This window comes from Salarias fasciatus, chromosome 16 (genome assembly GCF_902148845.1).
Source record: "Salarias fasciatus chromosome 16, fSalaFa1.1, whole genome shotgun sequence".
Taxonomy (NCBI): Eukaryota; Metazoa; Chordata; class Actinopteri; order Blenniiformes; family Blenniidae; genus Salarias; species Salarias fasciatus.
In genome coordinates, this window is record NC_043760.1 from 24,781,858 (window position 1) to 24,802,511 (window position 20,654).

At 41.4% G+C, this 20,654-nt stretch overlaps 1 protein-coding gene across 6 annotated transcripts in view; it reads right to left on the reverse strand.

Annotated features, from left to right (window-relative positions):
• Positions 1-943: 943 nt before the first annotated feature.
• Positions 944-20,654, reverse strand: part of mid1 (midline 1) — a 30,584-nt gene continuing 10,873 nt past the window's right edge. For 3 of the 6 annotated variants that reach the window (XM_030111661.1, XM_030111659.1, XM_030111657.1), the window contains exons 2-11: positions 15,794-16,515; positions 14,549-14,608; positions 9,488-9,583; positions 8,276-8,383; positions 5,589-5,737; positions 5,372-5,499; positions 4,181-4,324; positions 3,504-3,665; positions 3,215-3,422; positions 944-2,609 (exon numbers count right to left, since the gene is read on the reverse strand). In XM_030111661.1, coding sequence (XP_029967521.1) covers positions 2,264-2,609; positions 3,215-3,422; positions 3,504-3,665; positions 4,181-4,324; positions 5,372-5,499; positions 5,589-5,737; positions 8,276-8,383; positions 9,488-9,583; positions 14,549-14,608; positions 15,794-16,459 — 2,067 coding nt within the window. In that variant the 5' untranslated portion in view covers positions 16,460-16,515 and the 3' untranslated portion in view covers positions 944-2,263. Of the gene's footprint in view, positions 2,610-3,214; positions 3,423-3,503; positions 3,666-4,180; positions 4,325-5,371; positions 5,500-5,588; positions 5,738-8,275; positions 8,384-9,487; positions 9,584-14,548; positions 14,609-15,793; positions 16,516-18,072; positions 18,329-20,654 lie in introns of those variants that run through there. The other 3 variants (XM_030111660.1, XM_030111662.1, XM_030111663.1) reach the window with 3 other exon arrangements.

Sequence of the window (20,654 nt, forward strand, 5' to 3'; positions counted from 1 at the left end):
AAGTGCTTCAAATTATGTCAAAAATTAATCAAGTCGCAATTATATTAACTGTAAATAGACCTTCAGCTTTCTTAGGTGGACTTCAATAGCTTAAAACTGATTTTGATTTTTTTTTTTTTTTTTTTTTTTTTTTGGTTTTTTGGTTTTTGGTTTTTTACTTAAGCGCTTCCACTTTTGTTGGAATACAACAAAGCTTAAACTTACTTTGCTGATCTTATGTTTACAAAAAAACTTGGGTGGGCCAAATTCCTGTTTTCGTTCATGTTGTCCTGACGCCTACTTCTGATATTCTATTTTTGACTGTAGTCTTTGTTGTTTTGTGAATATTTGTACAACAAACAATCAATTACAAAGGGGGTAATTCCTTGCATCAATATTTATTCCTCCAAAAACAATTCCAGCAGGTGGAGCCCTGAGGGAAATTGTAAACTTAGTCCTTTCATTCAATCTGACAAACTGATTTTCTCCAACTCACAGTCAGCCATGTGCCCATTGAATCTACGTTTGGCAGTCATATAGATGAGATATTTCCGACTCTGTCAACACCAATGTGTCTGTTTGTTCAGTAAGGTGGAGGAAAAAGCATGGCACAAAGAAAAACTTTGATTTGATGTGGTTTTCTATACCTGGTGTCTACTTTCTCATATTGTTCAGAGAACACAGGTTCAAACGTGCAACTGACGTATCTGTTTTTGTCAGTGATTCGAATCAGTGGGAATACCTCGAAATGAAAGGTTTGTGAACGCTGTATTGTACAGATTGATAACAACATGCTGAAGCTTGGAAACAATTAAAATGCAAAAAAGGAAATATATTGTTTTTTTTGCGACACATTTTTGCAAAGTTCAATAAAACCTGTGTACACCAAAACGAAATAAAACTGTTTAAGAGAGGTCATATCATCATAGGACAGCTTTAATTAGGTTGTAACAGAGACCATTCCTAAATCATTCCTAAACAATATCTTTGTATTTTTATTGAAAATGGCAGTGCAATCTACAATAGTGCATTTATCGAGCTTCCATCAAACCACTGTCACTTCTTTACATAAAAAAAACGAACACGTCTCAAAATCCTGTCTTAATGGTGTTACAAGGAGGAGGTGGCTTATCTGCAGGGTGTCTCATAGAGGGGTCACAGAGAGTTCAGATCTTCCCCCTCCCTCTCTTTTTTCGTTGCTCTTGTCTACTTAGTTGAAGGGAGACGCTGCAGAATTCAAGCCACGTTACTTCAGTACAAAAAGAGATGTCAGAGCAAATCTTGTCAAAAGTTGTATTTTGGTTCAGTGCAGGTCAGAGATTCATAAAGAAACAGTGACACTTTCCTCCACGCTGATGTTGCTGTTTTCTTTTCACCCTGTTGTGGACACTTATCCATGCCTCAGTAAAAACCCCAAAGTGAATGAGTGCAAACAATATGCATGTATTTAATTGTTTTCCTATTGAGACACATTTGTAGTACATACTGAAACAAAGAAGACAATCCACACAGGTAATTATATGATTTATTGCATGTTGTTCGAGAACTTTAAATGTAAAAACTTTATGGAGGAGTTGTTCTGAAATGCTAGAAGAAGGAGATGAATAATCTGATGGATCTAACTGTACAAAGGCATTTGCAGGTAATAAATATTTTAAAAATGTTGGATTCTAGGTAAAACTAATTTTTACTATTATTACTGGATCTATTTAAGTGCATTTCCCTTAAAATCAGTCACTGGTAAACATGTGTTTTATAATAAAAGTGTCTTAAAAATACATTTACTAGGGACACTCTTATCCTAACAAAGTGCTATAACTTTTAACACAAAAACAAAAAATCAAAAATTGTCCATAAATCAACCTTCCAAAAGATTTGAACAAAGGAATCACTTGAAGACTGATGATTATCTTCAAAAGCACCACACGCACATGCACGCACACACACACACACACACACGCACACACACAAACATGTCACATGAGCTTAGAAATCAAACAATTTAAAATATTTCAACATTTTAAATGGTAAGCAAGTCTCCAAAAACCACCCAGCAGTATAATGTACTGTACATGAATGTGCAAACCAAGAAAAAAAAAAAAAAAAAAGAAATACATTTACAAGTGCCTCAAAATAATTTCTTCCATAACTCCAATTAACTTCCACAAAGCCCCAATGTCAAAGCTTTCATGGCAGCGATTTTGATTTGAATTGTTTTTAATTACTAGGGATGTGTCTGGGTCACAGTTTGGAAGGCGGGCCGTTCGGCCTCCGCTCGCTCACATCAGTTGTAGTCTGTTCCCTCGAGGTGATCGGGGATGGGCAGTCCGCTGAGTATCGTTAAACATCTATTCCACACGCTGAACACGGGGCAGACGGGCTGAACAAAGTCGATGTCGAACGTGTGCAAGTGCTGAGAGCCGACGGCGTCGTAGAAGGACAGCAGCCCGGAGTCGTAGTCCAGCAGAACTCCGAGACGCCGCAGGTGGGGAGAGGGTTCGATGGGGATCTCCTTGCTGTTGTGGCGCACCACCCACGAGTTGTTGCAGCGCGCCAGCACCCAGGACGCAGAGTTTTTACCAACCCACTCGTGCTTCGGAGCGGACTTGTAAGCGATTCCCACCGCAAACCTGCACCACAAGTGAAGAGCCACAAATTAGGACTTCAAAACAGATTAATAAATCCACATAAATGGCATTTGTCTTTTTGTGCGCCAGTGTTGAAAGAGTACAGGCAATGTGCAGTACAGTGGAACTTCTGTTACAATGCCCCAAATAGTAATTAGAAGAAAATGAGCTGCTGTTTAAAAATGCTGAAGAGCAGGTCCAAATCAGTCTTCTGTGAAACTATTTAAAATCTCAGTTACAGTACATAGCAGTTAGTTGGCTTTAACTGCATTAACAACAGCATTAATTTGATGGATTTCCCAAACAATGAAGTATAAATCAATTACACGACAACAATTTCATTATACAACATAAACAATATGTGATACTAGAAATTAAAAATTAAACTAAATGGTCACAAAGACAGGTAACATTATGCAAACTGTATACTTGTATAAGGAAAAAACTACATCAAAGTATATAAAAACAGTACATAACAGAGTATTACTATCAACCTGACTGTGTCAAGCTATCACAAAGATCAGTTGTTGAGATTCTGAATAAAACTGGACTGAAAAACTATCTGAGACACATCATAGTTTTAGAGAGCAATCAGGGAAGCGTTTTACCATGTGCTTCCTCCGATCAGAGCTTCCCAGTAATGGCGGCCGCTGTCGATGTAGACGTTTCCCGTGACGCCATAGCTGCTGTGACTGGAGAAGCGATCCTGGCTGTGGCTCTTTTTGGACGAGGTCTCGTCCCTCTCCACCGTCAGGTTGTCGTGGGACACCCTCAGCTTCCTGTGCGCAGACTTTGGGTCCAGTTTGAAAGGCTGACCTTAAAACACAGAAAACCAAAACGTTAAACACGTGAATCTCAATTGATGACTTGGAGAATGGTGTTGAGCTGCTGACTTACTGTTGGTCTTCAGTCTCCCTGGCTCACTGCTGCGGTTGCCGGCCTGGTTTATGGCCTTCACTATGAAGATGTATTTGGTGCCACACTGGAGTCCGTGCACGGTGTAGTGGTTCTGCTTGATGTTTGGCACTATCATCCAGCTGTCAGCAGAGTTACACAGACCTGCAGCACAGACGCAGAGTCACTGACCCAGAATCAGCCGCTCTTAAAGTCCGCTGAAATGAGGAATGAAGCAGCGCAGTGCAACAGCATTGCTATTTTTGACTCATTAAACATCGTCACATTAACACTCCTGCTAGTGTGTGCAGGCGCCGGAGCAGATAAGAACAAATTGCTTGATTAAGCATGTGAGCGCATTAATGTAATCAATTCACACAGTGTGCTGCTCATTTCAACCTGGAGATAGTATCAAGCCTGCAATGTAAATGCGGATGCGAAGCCGCTCTGTTATTTTCACATCTCTTCCGAGGCAGTGCAGAAATTGTAGTGTATTTTGGTAACATCTCATTATCTGTGCAAGCCAGGAGAGCGCTCCTCTCTCTTGTAGCTACAGCCCAGTATTATGTTTGGATATTGTAACACAGCCCCTCATTCCTTTCAAATCCGTCTGTCACCGTTATGTTTTCCACCACAGACATCATGCTGCGCTCCCATAAGGAAACTGCGTATATACTTACTGACAACATTGGATTGGTTGGTAAATATGGCGTACTGAAGTTCGTACGAAACAACAGAGAATTCGTCGTCTGATGTCCAGTGGACTGTGATTGTGTCATATGAAGCGGTGCAGAGCTCCTCGCGGATTGCCGGCGGATTTGGCGCTGCGGAGGGAAAACAAAAGGCGAACGTTGTCCAAAAACAGTAATGGGAGCTGAGTGGGATGCATTCAGTACACAAACACATCAAATAAAGTGGCCCAAAAAAAATGCTGTCAGGACCTCTGGTGGATAAATAGCACCATCCGATTGTTTTTTGTTTGTTTTTTTTCATTCTGAAAAGTGTAATTAATCTAGGTTGGAGTTCCTCCAGCTATTATAGCGAGATCCCCCATGCAGAGTTAAATACACACCGCACAACAGGAGCCGAGGATAAACAATCAAACCTCTTCCATTCGCCAGAAAAAAAACATCTCAAATACCTGAGGTTTTCAGTTCTCTGCCACTCACTGACAAACCCTTATTTAAAAGATAAACACACTGCTTCTATCCTGAGCTGACAACATCGATGCTCCAAAAATAAAAGATAAGTTTTTCACATAAACCTGCACTTTTAACATGAAATAACAAATTATGCAAAAATACATAAACATACCAAAATTTTAAGAATTGTATAATGTACATTAGAAATTAAACAATGCAGTTTTCGTTATAATCTAGTTAACTAAAATAGTACATACACAACTGAAAAAAATGTAAAGCTATTTTTGCATTGACAAAAATATGAATAGAATGTTTCACATATTTAAAAAGTGAATTGTAATATGTATTGCCTCCTGTTAAAAAAAACAGAATCCTAAGAAATAGAATATTTTAAATTAAAAATATATTAGATGAAACAAGTTTAAATTATTTTTAAACCTGTTCGTTATACAACATTTTTTGAATTCTACTTTCAGTAGCTAAAGGCCCAGCACAGTTTTCCAGTCCACACGATCACATTCACATTTTTGAGTAATTTCGTCACCAATTTGCTACAAATACATGTTCTTTTTTGAACGCAGTGAAAGTAAAACAGTAAAAACACACGGAGAACATGCATTCCCCAACCTGGACGTAAAATGTGGACACTGTTGTTATGAACACTACGCTACTCTGTGGTTTCAAGTCGCACAACAAAATATTGTTTTCAACAGGTTAAACTTGACAAACCTGTGAGGTAATCCAAGCTTTCTAACATTTTCTTCTCCCGTGAGAAATCCAAAGCAAAGGTATCAAAGGTGTCATTCAGGTTTATTTCCGGGAGCAGGATTTGCGAGGAAGCTGTTGCCATAGACACTCTGCAAAAGACAATGACAAATACTAGAGAAACAGCTTTTTCACTCGATCGGTTTTTCGCTGTCAGGATTGCATTTTTCCGTCGCTTCACCTCTCGCAGATACTTTTAGCCGACTGGAGGAAGCGAGTGTGATCCGTCTCTTTGAGGGTTTGGTCGGCCTGAGTGATGAGGGAGGAGGACCTCTCGATGCACTGCTTGCAGCTGGCTATCTGCTGGGCTAACTTCCTCAGCCTCACAGTCTGGTTGAAAACAAACAAAAAGGGGAAAAAAAACAGGTCATGTCGATAAATAAACCAGTAAATACCCCGCCGACGAGACGCCAACCTGCCAGGTGCTCTAGGGTTCCCAAGGCTAATTATAAAATCCTGCAAGGGAGAAAAATCTGATTCCACATGTTTATGGACACCGTTATAGTCACGGCGCCGTTCAACCGCCTGTCCGCGCTTTAGCGGCCTTGCAGCCCGACATGAGGCATGAGGTGAGGAAGGAAAGAGTCCCATCACAGGAAGCAGGGCTCCATCTCGCCAGCAGCTCTCGGAGGGCCGCGACAGGAAATGATTGAAGAGGCACAATCACGCTGAAGATATTCGCAACATGCCAGACATCTTTCAGAGCGGGTGAAAAATACAGAGACAAAACACAGCAACGGGCCGCGATGAGTCAGTCAGTTCAAGCAGGCCACAAGTATGCAAAGCCCATCCTGAAGGACCGCTGTTTGTTTTATGTTTCAGCCCAGAGGTTAACGGCTCTTTTCACTTTGGCCATTGCTTTGCCTTCACCACGTGTTTATTGCACTCGTGATGACAAAAGGTATATGAGCCCAGGCCCAGATCTTTTCTTACGTTGAGCCACATTGTTTTTGTGCCTAAACCAATCCAAACAGAGACGGATCATGTCTGTGTTTTATTACCCTCTGATGGCTTTCACAAAGTAATTTGGGCTGGATGACTTGTTTGTGGCCACAAGTGAAATTACAGACATATTTCACCTCATATTGCAGGATTTTTTCCCCCAAGATTCCCAGTTGCTGTAAAAACATCATCACTATGCAGCCTCTCTGAGAGCAAATGGACATCAAAAACAAAAAATACCCTCAGGTCATGTGACATATAACATATTTTTTGCTCATGTAATGAAAATCTAAGATATTTTGGAGACATCAGTAATGTAAATTACTTCCTTAAAGCAGGTAAGATTAGCTGTGAAATGACTAAGTATTTTAAAAAGTTTAGATGAATTTAAAGAAATGACCAAAGGTTCAAATTCCGCTGACAGTTGATGTAAGAAGAGCGTCTGGCTTAAGACTGGTGTCAAGCAAGCAGGCTGCATCCACTGTGGACCGGACAAGAGCACCTGAAGGACAATCATCAATAAATAAGATTCTCTAAAAATAAAAGAAGAGCAATGAAGCAAAAGCAACTCCTTCCAAACAGAGCAAAACCCAACGAAACCCAGTTCGCCGTCTGAAAATGCACCAGCTCACCAAATCCAACACACATACTTATATACACTGCTGACCACCTCATGCTTTTATCCTGATGCCAAGTCTACAACAGTCATCATATCTTAAACAACAATTCGTACCTCTGTATGATCAATAATCTCAAAATAGGCTGTGTGTAAGATAATGTGACCCTATTATGAACGTGTAGCTGTAATCAGACCGCCACAGTGTTTGCTGTAATCCCTGAAGGCATCTGTTCTCATGCGACACGTTTCCAGCCGACCGTGAGTTTGTTGCGCGTGGGACACGAGCGAGGATCGTCTCAGAACAACGGGCGTGAGGAGCAGAGCGGTCGACTGCGCCCGAGGCGCTCGGTCAGGAAAGATCTGTTCGGGTCAGGAAGTCGATCGGGACACAAAAAAAAAACAAGAGAGAAGAGGACAGTGATGAGGGATGAGACGCAGGGAGGAGGACTAGCAAACAAAACCAGCATCAACATCAAAAATATTCAAAAAAAGGAGTGAGAAAACCCGGATTTGCCAGATGGCTGGAGTCTGTTGCAGCCAAGGACCATGAAGCCTTTTATTGAGCTTGTAACCGTAGGCTTGTTATTTTGGTTGTGATGTGTGTATGATAATTTCTTCCAACATATGACGATCTGGAACATCTGGTGGAATAATCTCACATTCCCCACATGGCCACACTGTGACACACATGAACACCGATTGGGTTACAACACATGGAACAACTGATAATGTTATAAAGACTGATAAAGTAATAATATTGGCCTTTTTCAGTGCATTGAAGTCAACAGTGTCATAACTCGCCAATAGTGTAAAAGAAGATTTGATCCATTATCATCACATTTTTTCCAATAAAGTCAAACAACACTATATATCTTTGAAACCTTTGTTTATAAAATTTAGGTCTAATGGATGGTATAGTCATCATTTTCCTAAATATATTTCCATGATGTTTGCATAAAAGAAAAGTATGAATATTTTATTGCAATACTGGCTTAAATACATTAAAAATTACCCAAATTATTGCACGTTATTACTTTATTCCACAGAGCAGATACTGCAGGACTGAAACACCTGAGTTATGTTTGAACACTTTCAAATTCAACTTTTCATGCGTATTAAGATAAATGCGACCTTCACACATGACATAATCACCTCAGCGTTTGAAAGATACATAAATTCAACCCATTTCTTGCTGCTGCACTCTAATAAAAACACCACGCTCAGGTATTTGCTCGAAGGCAAGGTTATCAACTCAGACAAGGCGATAAACAAACAAACATGAAGATACAAGGGGTGATAAAAAATACCTTTCCCTCCTTTATCTTGGTGGCTATGATTTGTCTTCGCTGCTGTATGATATTAATCAGCAGGTCACACTCTTCCACCAGCTTGTTTTCTTGCCGCGATGCATTTACCTGGACGGAGCGGGAGCACAGATAAGAGACAGTGAATCATGGTGTTTTGTTATCAATTTGCCTCGTGTCACATGTGGTGCTGCATACTTGTTCGCTATGCGCAACTTTCATTCCAGCATGCATCGCAACACCATTTTTGTTTTGTTTTTTTTTTTTCTTTCCTTCTGCAAACGTTACGTGACGAGGAAACCAGATCACAGGATGACACTGTCTTCTAATGCTTGACAGGAGGGAGCACAATCAGCTGACCTTGTTTCCAGTTTCTCCCCTGAAAACAAGATCAAAAGCTCCAGCGATGAAGTGACAGAGCAACATCTCGAGCTGGTGTTTTTTTGTTTTGTTTTAATAAATCTATATTAACTAATTCCTCTCCAAAAAGATGCTGCCTTGAATCTGGGCTTGTTTCGTTACGAGAAGTGTAATTGAACTCATTTTTCACAGGTTGTCAAGTGCAGCATCCATTGATGAGGCCGCCTCGTCACTGAAATTAATGAGCATTTGTTGTGCTTCGTTTCAGCTGCATCTAATTCGGCGGAGTTACAGATGAGAGTTTTTAGAGCAGATTCAATAAAACCAATGTTTACTGAGTCATTGTTGTAAGGCTGTTATTTACTCATTAATTCATAGTTTTAATTAGATGGAGTTTTACAAACCTCCATCTGCCTTGGTGATAAAGTGACGAGCCGAGCTATTGTATATGAAAATCCCTCTAAGTGTCTCTTATGAAATCTTAAATTTCTCATTTTAGTATTGCAGCTGTGGAGCCGTTTTCAACTTTGTGGTAAAATTAAACAATTTCTTCAAAACTACAGGCCATCATTCATTTGATAGGCCCACTAAACAAGACACTTTATAATAACCGTCCGTACAAATTACGTGGATTATTTAAGTCTCCACATGCTGTGAAGTGGCTTGATTTATATGCACATGCTGCAGATATTATTGATCTGCAAACAAATAAGCACTCCGTCTTGTTGACATGATAACATGCCGCTCACAGATACAGCAATTCATCATGAGGTTAATAATTTAATGAGTTGTTGCCCATGAAATGCCACAGACGCCGAGCGCCCCACCTGAGAGGTAACAGATAAACAACCTCACCTCCACGTGCTGGCAGGTCTGGATAAGTTTGCCCATCAGACTTTCCAACTCACTGGTCCTCTTGATGAGATTGCTGAGGTTGGAATCCAAGGCCTGCTGCAAAACAGAATTGAAAGGGAATATTTCATTAGATATGGCTCCCTTTCCATCAGACTGTAAACAGCAGAATAAATCTTAGAGGAAAGTCAGGTGAATAGGAACATAAAGACCATATCAGGACCAAACGGAATGAGAGCAAGTGAAGACATACAAGGCTGCCACTGAAAATGGCTGCCCACATTTGGGTTATGATCAATGTGAACCCCACCTCCCCACTTCTCAAAGTCTCCCCCCTGAGCACCAGAGATCCCATCATCCTGCCTGCTGAGGCCGTGAAGCTTAGCAGAGCATCTGCCGGTGATTTGGACAACTAAACCCTGGCTGTATTAATCACTGACTCAGATCAAAGGCTTATGTTTCAAACTAAATCTCTTTCAGTAATTAAGTAGCATGGCGATGGTGTGTGATGGCGAGAAGCAGCCTCGCAGAATTATTTTTCCATGAATGAAATATTAATGCGTATTCATATCAAAGTGAGTTATTTGATTTGAAGTTAAACAAGACTGAAGCCGAACTGAAAAGCAGAAAAAGGAGCCTAAGTGGAAAACAGAGCAACTCTAAAACTGATTGACAGATGTTTGCAAGCGCTAACAACCAACCAAAGACCAATTTTCAAAGAAAATCAATGGTATTTTGCAGTGTTATTCCCTTCACAGCATGCTTTTAACTGAATTGCACAAACACAGAAAAAAAAAAAAACAAACTCTTTTTAAGTTTGTTACTAAAAGTTTCTGATTACCCACTTTTTTATACTGATCCATCACAGGACAATCACACAGCTAGAGGAAATTTAGAGACAAATGGAATATTCTCACTGTGAGCCAAAAGATATCATATGAAAATTTGGATTTTCACATGCGGGGTGTAATGGTTTGAAACTAAATACTACAACTGTGATTCAAAGGATTTCAGTTTAAAAACTGGCTTCAAATATTTTGGTTCAGACCACACAAAAACATATCCATCCACAACATTAATTTCAAAATAAAAGTGATGAGAACTTTCAGGTATTCAGAGTGAACAACATCCTGTTGAATCCAAGATCATGTGCAGCACCGTGAATCCTTGGCATTGTCATCACTTTATAGTTTTTACAGTTTGACAAATACGCCTTTTAATTAAATCCTTTTAAAACTCTACGCTACTATCCCTTTTTCATATTAACCTCTTAACTTAGAGTAAATAGTGCATGCTGGGAAAAGAAACTCCCCCAAGTCTCTGTTTTAATTGAATTGAAGTGCTTTATTGCCATCATATTTCTCATGTAATTAAATTACAGTTACGTATAACGGGATTTAAATTGCTATCGCGAAGACTTGTCAATGTTGTTAACTTAGTCACACAAAAAGAATTTTTTTTCAGTTTACTCTCACTATTGATAATACTGTAATAAAATACAAATGTACCTTAACATTTTTACATTATTACCACCACTTCAGGCTTCATTAGATTAATAAATAAAGGGCTGATCTCTGTTACAGATTTGAGGTTTAGTTTGTGTATTTTTAATGTGAAACTTGGCAAACTTCTCTCTCTTTAAAAAACACAAGAATGGCAAAAACAACATGAACGGCATCATCTAAAATTAATGCATTTTCCATTACATAACAGATGTGTCACTTATATATAAGACAATCTACAAAGAGGGGGGACGAACTTCACAAAACCCGAATCTCAAAGCGGGGAAATGGTGGGGAGACCTCTTTCATGTTCAGTGTTTCACGTTGTGATTTCAGAAGACGAATGCGTCATCGCCGACGGAAATAGAAAAGGCTTTGTTTCAGCGCTCTCATAAATATGATTTATTCATATGAAAAAGAATGTGATGAAAGCCATTTCAGAGGAGGTGTTGCCGGCATATGTGAGGGGCGAGCTCAAACTTTCCAAACCGGCACATGAAATATAAGATATTTATCAAAAAGATGTTGAATATAGGTGAACGTATAACTTTAAAGACACAGAGGGGAAATGGAAGAGGAAGTTTGAGCCCAGCCCAGCAAGCATGTAGCTGTAATGGCTTTCCTCATGTACCGAAAATGTGGGTCTTGCTGCAATATTCATATTCTTCGCATGTTTAGACAGCTCTCTCTAATGGAGTTTCCTAAAATCATTTAAACCTGATGAGCGGAAAGAATCGCCGCTTCCTTTTGCATGTGAAAGCTTCTGGTCCCACACCTTTGCATTGGCCGGTCTCCCTTCCTTCCTCTGGGTCCTCATAGTTCAGTGTCAGGTCTTTGAGTTTTATCCTGTGTCAACATGAGAAATTGTATCCACGAGCTGCTGCTTCCTCCCGAGAGCTGCCCAGGCCCCCGCCGCACATCTGAGAGTTTCACTTTGTTGGGAGGGAAGTTTCAGCTTTTGCGTGAATGAGAAACATAAATCCTAGCGCCGTAATCTACCATGATACTCTGTGCTACACGCACATATTGAGCGTTTACACATGCGGTGCATCTGTTAACACAGCGCTCTGGCTGCACTGCATTAGAAGTTAAGCTCATTACTCTCTCCGAGTATTCGCAAAGCGCAGGAGTTCAAATGCTGTGTGCTGCTGGAAACTTGGGACGAATGTGGGGGTTTGCAGCTTTTACAGTCACAAGAGTTCCTCTCATCAACTGCAATTTGTCTGAAGCTGCAAAACAATAACTTCGAGATTCAAAATGAAGAATTGCTAGATGAAGTAAAAACTGCACTTTTATTCCATTCGTCTTATTTACTGCTTTGTCCACTTCCAGGTCAGTGAAGCCGGGCAGAGCGGGCCGAGGCCGCGTGGCCCGGCACGACATGGTGTTGTATAATAGTGGCATATTTAAGGAAATATAGGCAAAAATCTAACGATATAAAAAGCTGTCAAATAGCAAGCAGCCTTCTATGCAATAGATTAAATATGCAAAGAAAACAAGTGTTAACTTCGAGTGTGTACACATAAACTGTATATCTTTTTTCAACTGAACAGATATATTCTCATCTGATAAGAATTTAAACACCAATTATCAAAATTTACTTTGCAACTTCTGTCATGTAGCCTTTTTTAATTTAGTAAATTACTCAGAGAAGAACGTGAAGCATAGAATCTTTATTTTGTGACAATTTAAACTGGAATTCCTTTTAAAAAGACCACAAAATAATTCTATCACGATGAGACTGAGGACAGATTGTAAACTTCCTCTATAGGTGAAAACTTTATGTTGGAACCAGCTGACCGCAGGGCAGAGGGGTCAGGACTTCCATGTGTGAAACCTTTCATCCTCACTGATCAATATGAAGTTATCTATTGTTTTGCACTGGGTTCAGTCTTGAGCCTGACTGTGGGAATCACTGCTTCAGTTCCCAACAGAAAGGACATCCAGCATTATAACAGAGTTTTCCTGAGATGCATTGAGTGTAGCAGTATTTATGATGTGCTGACAATGCTCAACATATCTTTATGATATCCAATAATACACATCTGATAACAAACGTATTATAGAATCATATCTTTCCAAGGTTTTTCTCAGGTCTGATGCACAAAGCATGGAAACCTCTGCTTAACAGGCAGCAAAGACCTATTCATATAGTAGTTCCAGAGACAGTTTTTCATATTATTATAATAGAATAGAAAAATGCTTTTAGTTTGTGAAATTCTGACGAGCTGATCTTCCAGGACAATGCTGCAGGCCAGTAGGATTTAATTGTCTTTCAAACATCAAGTATTTCAGCCCGGATGCAAAATCAATACTGATGCCAAGAAAATGATTATTGAGAGTCCTATTAAAGGATGATGTATGTGAAGTTGAATGGTGTTTGAAGTAAGGGTGCTATTTAGTGTTTGAATTAATCTATGATTTATTAGCCCCATTTTTAAAAGGCTTATTACAAAATAATTAATGTAAGTAGTCCCACCACTGCAAACGATCATTAATGTTAAATACATCAACTCTAATCAGCACTGTCACTTCACAAAAAAAAAAAAAAGAAAAGAAAAGGACCTGGGTCTTAATTTAATTTCCGACTCTCCGGGCTGCATGTTCTTCATGTGCTTGGGAGTTCCCCCCCCCCCCCCCCCCCCCCCCAACACTTCAACTCTATTTAGTCTGAAATGAGGTCAGACTTGGAGATGCCAGTGTGTATGACCGTTTAGTGTGTTTACATTAAAGCTCCGACTGACTGGCAAAATGTTTTTTTTTTTTTCCCTGAATGCTCCAGGTTCTCCTGTGACCTTAAATGGGAATGCATCAAACATGCATGAAGCATGGATATTTATAGAGATGATGGTGAGCTGGGCTCATGTCACATTATGCTTAAATCAGGCTGAAGAGGTAACACCGAGTCTCTCCCACACAAAGACAGACACACACACACACATTTTATAATGTAGCACTATCCATTTGTGTGGAAATTTCTGCGACACGTCTGGCACTGTGGCTGTAAACAATATGTTTGGAAAAAAAAAACAACAACTATCACCAAGCTCAGCTGCATCCCACCTGAGCTCTGCCCCGCATGCCACGAGGAAAAAAAATTCTCTCTAAGATGGGAAGTGCTGTTTCCTCTCTCACTTGAAGCCCTGAAACAATGCAAGTGAGTGCAAGTAATATGAGGTCAACAGAATAAATAACTGTCTATTAGAAAGCCAGTATGAAATCACACAAAAGAGAACCGAGTGATTAATTCTGAATTAATCCCTACAAGGTTGTAATCCTGAAGTATAGCCATCTGCAGCATGTTATTGAAAGACAGCCAACGGTGCAGGGGCAGACATGACACACACAAAACAATGACAACAAAACAGGCTCAAGACTACATTGTTAGCCACCAAGGCCACATGGCACTTTCATGTTACTCCCTGTCAATGGCCCGCCTCGGCCAGTCTGTGCACAATGTAGTTCACGGCTTGTTTTTTCTTGAAAGGCGCCATTCATTTTCAGGCAGATCCATGCAGCAAATCTGCCCTGAATGTGTAATCGAAGAAATGATGCTGATCACCTGGTCTGCCTCCTGGTGAGAATGATCACGCCCCACACAGAGAAAGCGGTCAGGAGATTTCTGCACAACGACAGCATGATCAAACAAAAGAGAGAGGTTAAAACTGGTCCCCTGACCTACGATTGCAAAAAAAAGAAAAAGAAAAAAAGCTTGCAAAAGATTGTTTGCATCCCAATTCCACTGTGACCGAGCATTGTGAAAGAAAGGAATGGGCACAAAGGGATGTTGAGAGTTACTTCTGATATATAAAACCAACCTTTTGTGACTCATGCATGAAGACTCTGAGTGTTTGTGGAAAGAATAAAAGGAGGACGCTCTCTTTTCTCCATGCAGTCTCTGCCATGCAGCTCTCTGGACAAATGGTGGCATACACTTGGGCAAACTTTGAATTGAAAAGCTTCATCTTGCTGACTTCTAGACTTCAAAATTCAAACTGGAGATATGTGATGATCTAAGAGACGAAGCCTCGCTCCCTCGTGTTCACTGATCCTACTACTTTTTTTGCGCTAAAGGTTTTACAATAGAGCTCCTGAGCACAAATACTTCATGGCAAGCTATTAACGTTCATATGAAGCTGCAAGCTGAAATCTTCTATGACAGAAGCTGGAGTTTACAATGAAAGGAAAGTTGAACCACCTTTTTAGGCTCCGGCTAAGAGCATCTTCTCATGTCTTATTGATGTCAACCCATCTGCTGAAAGCAAGCAGTTTCACTTAACCCGAACCTGTGAAGGCAGCGTCTGGCCCCAGTGCCTTCACATTTAAGACTGGCCAAGTGAGAAACAGCTTCCCATTCACACACTCAGGCATAACTGTAAAAATTAATTGGGTAAGGAAGTCATTTTGCAGAGTTCATTTCACTCTGATGATCCTGGGAAGTTTATGCACTTTCTGAAGTGCCCACTGCAGATTTGCTTAAAGCTAACAGTCACTTCAAAAAATGCAAATGACATCCCTCTTGTCATAAAATAACATGTTTGTTTTTTTTTTTACAAAGCAGTTGTTTCAGATAAAACGCATCATAAAGTTAGCCAGTAGAAATTTTCCCATCAGTCTGTTTAAAAAAAATACAAGTAAACAATCTGCACATGTGTCTAAACTGCCACAATGAAGCCCAAAAAAAGCTAAATTCATTAACAGATGGTGCAACTCTCACACTGAGACGTGTCCATGTGTTCAGTGTTCATGTTTTATCATTCCAACATAAATCTACAAACATTCCCTCCGGCTGCAAACGACGTCTTACCTTGAGTTTGTCGTATCGGTCACTGAGAGCGGCCACTTGGTGGTCTCGGTGTCGGCCGACCAGCTTACACAGCGCGCAGATCAGCTGCTCATCCGTCACGCAGTACATGTTGACCTTCTCGTCCTCGTGCTCCAGACACATGAGGCCTCTCAGGTGGGAGTCCAGCAGGGGCTCGATCAGACGGTGGCCCGTGAAGGGCTTCTTGTTGGGGTGGGTGGCCTTGAGACACTCGTCGCAGTACGACACCTCGCAGGTGACGCAGGTCTTCACCGCGTCCTGCGGGGGGTCCTGCTCGCAGAACTGACACTGGACCCGGCCGCCGGGGGAGGTCATGGCTTTGCTGTCGGGGACGGCTCGCGCGCGCCGCGTCTCGTTAGGAGAGTTAGGTCCGCTGAGAGACGCCTTCTGATAGCGGTCGATGATGTTCTGCAGGGTCACGTTGCGTTTGAGTCCCTCTAGGCCCCTCTGGTTGAGGGAGATGACATAGCGACAGGTCGGGCACTGGAAGGCGCTGATGGACTGAATGGACTCGCTGGGGGTGCAATGGGAAACCAGGATTCGGTGAGCACAGTTGAAACAAAGGCTGTGAGCGCAGGGCAAGAGCAGCGGGTCCTCAAAAAGCTCCAGACAGATTGGGCAGGTCAGCTCCGACTCCAGTGTTTCCATTTTCAGGCAAAACAAAGAGGAAATGTAGGCGAAATCCAGGGAAGCCGATTAGCTATCTGTGAAGAGAAACACAAACATATGTGGGCGGTTGCACACTTTCTTAGATGGGAGTCAAGATGTTGTCTATTCCCTCAGTTCTGTTCCAAACACTATTTACCCAGGATGAAATGATAATCAGTAGCAGTTCCGATGCCCAGACAGAAAACTAGAATACAATTGGCATTATGCATCTTCTGTCTTGTTTATTGAACGCTTCATAAAAAAAAAAAAAATTAAAAGTTATTCATCTCTATCTTGAGCTTCATTTTAATTTCCATTCAAACATCAACATGAATACATTTATTATGCAATAAATAATATGCAGATGTATGATTATGGAGATGAAGCAAATTGGGAAAACTGCAACAAGCAAGTGGGAGAATCCTGGAGCAACAACATTTTATCATATAATGCATAAACATGCATCAGACCGGTGTTCGATCTGTCTCGCTGAACTTCAAGAATGCAGGAGCGGCTCTTTTTAATTTGGCACAGGCAACGTCTAGCCTGTCTGCGTGCTTTCTCCTCTACACGGGAGACCGTGGGCCACCAGGCCAGCGAGGACTGACAACTCAGCCAAGCAGAAGTCTATTGGCCTGCTTGCTGATGGCTGGGGTTCCACACCATCACAGACACTAAGCCTTTGTTCCCAGCCAGTCAGACACCCCAGCTGCGAGTGGACATACTGTGCTCACAGCGTCGCTCCATGTGAACTCTCTACCTCCACTCATTATGTGTGAAAAAGGCAAAAGCTCATTATCTGGACAATCGGACACAAGTAGCCTTTTGAAGTTGGGAGGATACAGCAATTACATCTGAGTGACAGACCTGGGTTTGTTCTTTCCATTCTATTCAAATCAACACAGACATCCAGTTATCCCGCCGTACAGTACAGTACAAGAAGCGATTGTTGTGCCCGTCTCATGTGACGATGATGCATCCGTGGGCCTTTGTTTGTTTCCTATTCTGTTCTTCATCGATGACGTGACAAATGCAGGTGTCTCGAAACTAAGAACGAATCTCTTCATCATTCAAACTCGTCACTCTTCAGCAAAATGGATTTTCAAAACTGTGTTTTTAATGGTTGGAATGACAATTTTAATACAATAAAAGCAGGTCAAATTCTCAATCATGCTTCCAGTGAATATTTTATCAGTGTCAACTTCTTGACTGAGTGATGCATTAATCTCTTCAGAGTTATATAACTCTTGCATACAAAAATAAACACTTTTCCTGCATTCCTTTTACTCCTACGATTTTCCTTTTGGAACATAATAGGATATCAGCCTCGTTTCAGCCACGCTATTAGCGGTGATATTCTGCCGTTACAGGTCTCGTCAAACAGGTTAGAGTTCCGATTTAAACAGGCTGTCCTGGATAAAAAGAAAAAGGAATAAAGGCAATGCAAAGACACTCGTCCTCTGAAGTCATCGTGTCTGTGATAGCATATCCTGAAGTTACAAAAGCGCTTGTAAAATGACACTGTAGAAACAGAACTCCTGCAAAGTGTACTACAGACTCGAGAACATTACGCACTCCTGAAACTCTCCATTCATACAGTTTACTTTACCCACCGATGGACTTCGCCCCACTTTGCACTGCCGAGACATTTTTGCTGAAGGAAAACTTCTGACCTGAGTCATGAAAACATGTTTACAACAACAAATGCACCAGTCACAAACTCCAGCATGCTGTAGGGATATGCATCCGGACGGCACGGGTCTTCACAGCCCCAGTAATCCTGCAGCAGAGCTGTCATTAGGCATGAGATTGAGCAAGCGGTAGCAAGCACAACAGGAAAAGTTGCCCGACAATTCCAGGAAAGCCAGCTCCACCTACAGCTGGAAGCTCTGGCCAACACTGGAAGAGAGAGAGAGAGGGAGAGAGAGAGAGAGCAGACAGCGGCAAGAGCGAGAGGGAGAGAGCCAGCGTACGAGAGAGAGGGTCAAAATCAGCAAATAAGCAGAGGCGCAGGATCACACAGAGCCTGAGCCTGCATCCTCACAGGCAGGTCAGTGTCCTCCCAGCCCTGCCCATTCAGACATTCAAAGGGGGTTAGGATCAGTTTCAGGTTTCCTGTGTGACTGTCCCTCTGCTTCAAAGCAGCACAATGCAGTGGATTGGAACTTTCCTTGGAAAATCCCTGCGGGATTCGGAGAGAAAGGCTGAAGACACAAATAAAGATGAGAGGGAGCCTGAGAGGCAGCTCATCCGTAACGTGGGACGGGGGTCCACAGTTCCCCCAGCATCGGGCAAACAAAATGACGGAGGATTTGTTGGTTGCATCAACAATGCTCTCACAAGTTTGTGATTTCTTGTGTGAAAGAGTTCCAACAATATATTACTTTAAGGCTGCAAAACAGCAGAAAAATCTCTCAGCAAAAAAACTGAAAGACACAACCAATACTACAAGCCTGCAAATAAAGACAGACACAGCGGAGCATCATCTGCTACATCTACATTTGTCCCAGCTGGTCCTCATGTGGGAATCACAGAGATGCCATCTGTTTACCATGTGCCCCTGTTTCCAGACACACCCCTGCTGCGCTCCGTTTGAATTCTCCTGTCATTCAAAGGAGTCCCCAGTGCGACTATCCTCTCCAAGACAGATACACACTGTAAATATTAAAGACTCGCTAGTTCATACAAAGCTGCGGGTACGGGCTGCGTTGCTTGGGGGATGCACATGGGAATGCGACCGGCATTCCCTGGGATCGCACGCCACTGCCATCATCCGGGAGGAATCCAAGCCATCAGGAAGAGAAGGCATAGCCTCCACTGAACGCTTTGTTGGAAAACAGGGACAAGCATCCATGAATGAATTTAAAGTAACATTAAGCCTCGCTCTCTTTTGTTAGATGTTCACATTTAACAGAATTTTTTTTTCTAAATGTGTGTCAGAAGAAAATAATACATGTCAATCTGCCGTCTATCCAGAACAGAATCTGTGAAGATCCCGTCAATAAAATCACACAGCATTCAGCCAGATCACATGTCCAGAACAATATGGGAATACACCCGTAATGATAAACAGCGTGCTGCTGATATATTGTTGCTACTTGACAGTACAGTGACCTAGAAGGAGGTTTGCAGGTTCAAATCCCACAGCTGACACTATGGGACCCTGAGCATGACCCTTGACCCCAACATCTATAAGAGCCCACTGCTCCCAGTACGTGCCGTTAATTTTAACTACAAATAAGGTGGGTTAAAAGTGGAGAAGTAATTTCCAGAAAGGGGATCTATAAAGAATGTTTCCTTTCTTCTCTCTTGACTGTACGAGTCTCCAGAGGCCTGCGAGTTAAAATCACACATCCTGACCCAGATACCAACAGGAGAACTTGGGGGACCACCTTATGCATTAATTTCTTCATCTATCTTCATTTCTTTGTTGTAAGTTAATCCTTTCACATTGCAAAGAGGCTGCATATGACTTTTTCTACTCTCAACATCAAAATAAAGATGGAACATCTGTTTCTTCTGAGATATTAGACACTATTGCAATACTATTTTTGTTTGTTCAGCCATTACCGAAGGCAAGATTTTGCTGTGAAGTTTCACATTAAAAAACATTTATACAGATAAATCCACCAGTTCATCCTGTGCATGAAGCACATACATGCATATAGAGAACATTCAAACTATGCAGATAAAAATACCTACAGTAAGACCAGGGATATTCTCACTATGAGAAATGTCCACAAAGTCAAATCATAATACACTCCTTATTGAAGGTACTGTCATATTAAGGCTACATTTCTTGTTTTTAATTCAAGGGTTTCAGATTTACAACATGTTTGACATCACTTGAAACCAATGACAAATGAGGGAGACACATGGGGTGGCCAATCAGATCCCACGGCCCTCTCACCCGTCCCCTTACTGCTCCACCCCTGCACAAATCGAATCCCTCCAAGGCAACAATCAGATAATCCCACAATGGTAATGCAAACTTTAAGATAAGAAAATAACACAGCAGCCTATCTCGGCATATATTATAATCATAATCGCACATCAAGCCGACTCTCTTATCACAAAACCATCCTTTTATCTCTCGCATTCAAACGGACACGTTTGCTCAGTGGCTTGAAGCAGAATCTGTGTAAGTGCCTTGCCTGAAGAGCGCAGCTCAAACTGACATTTAATTGCAGTTGGC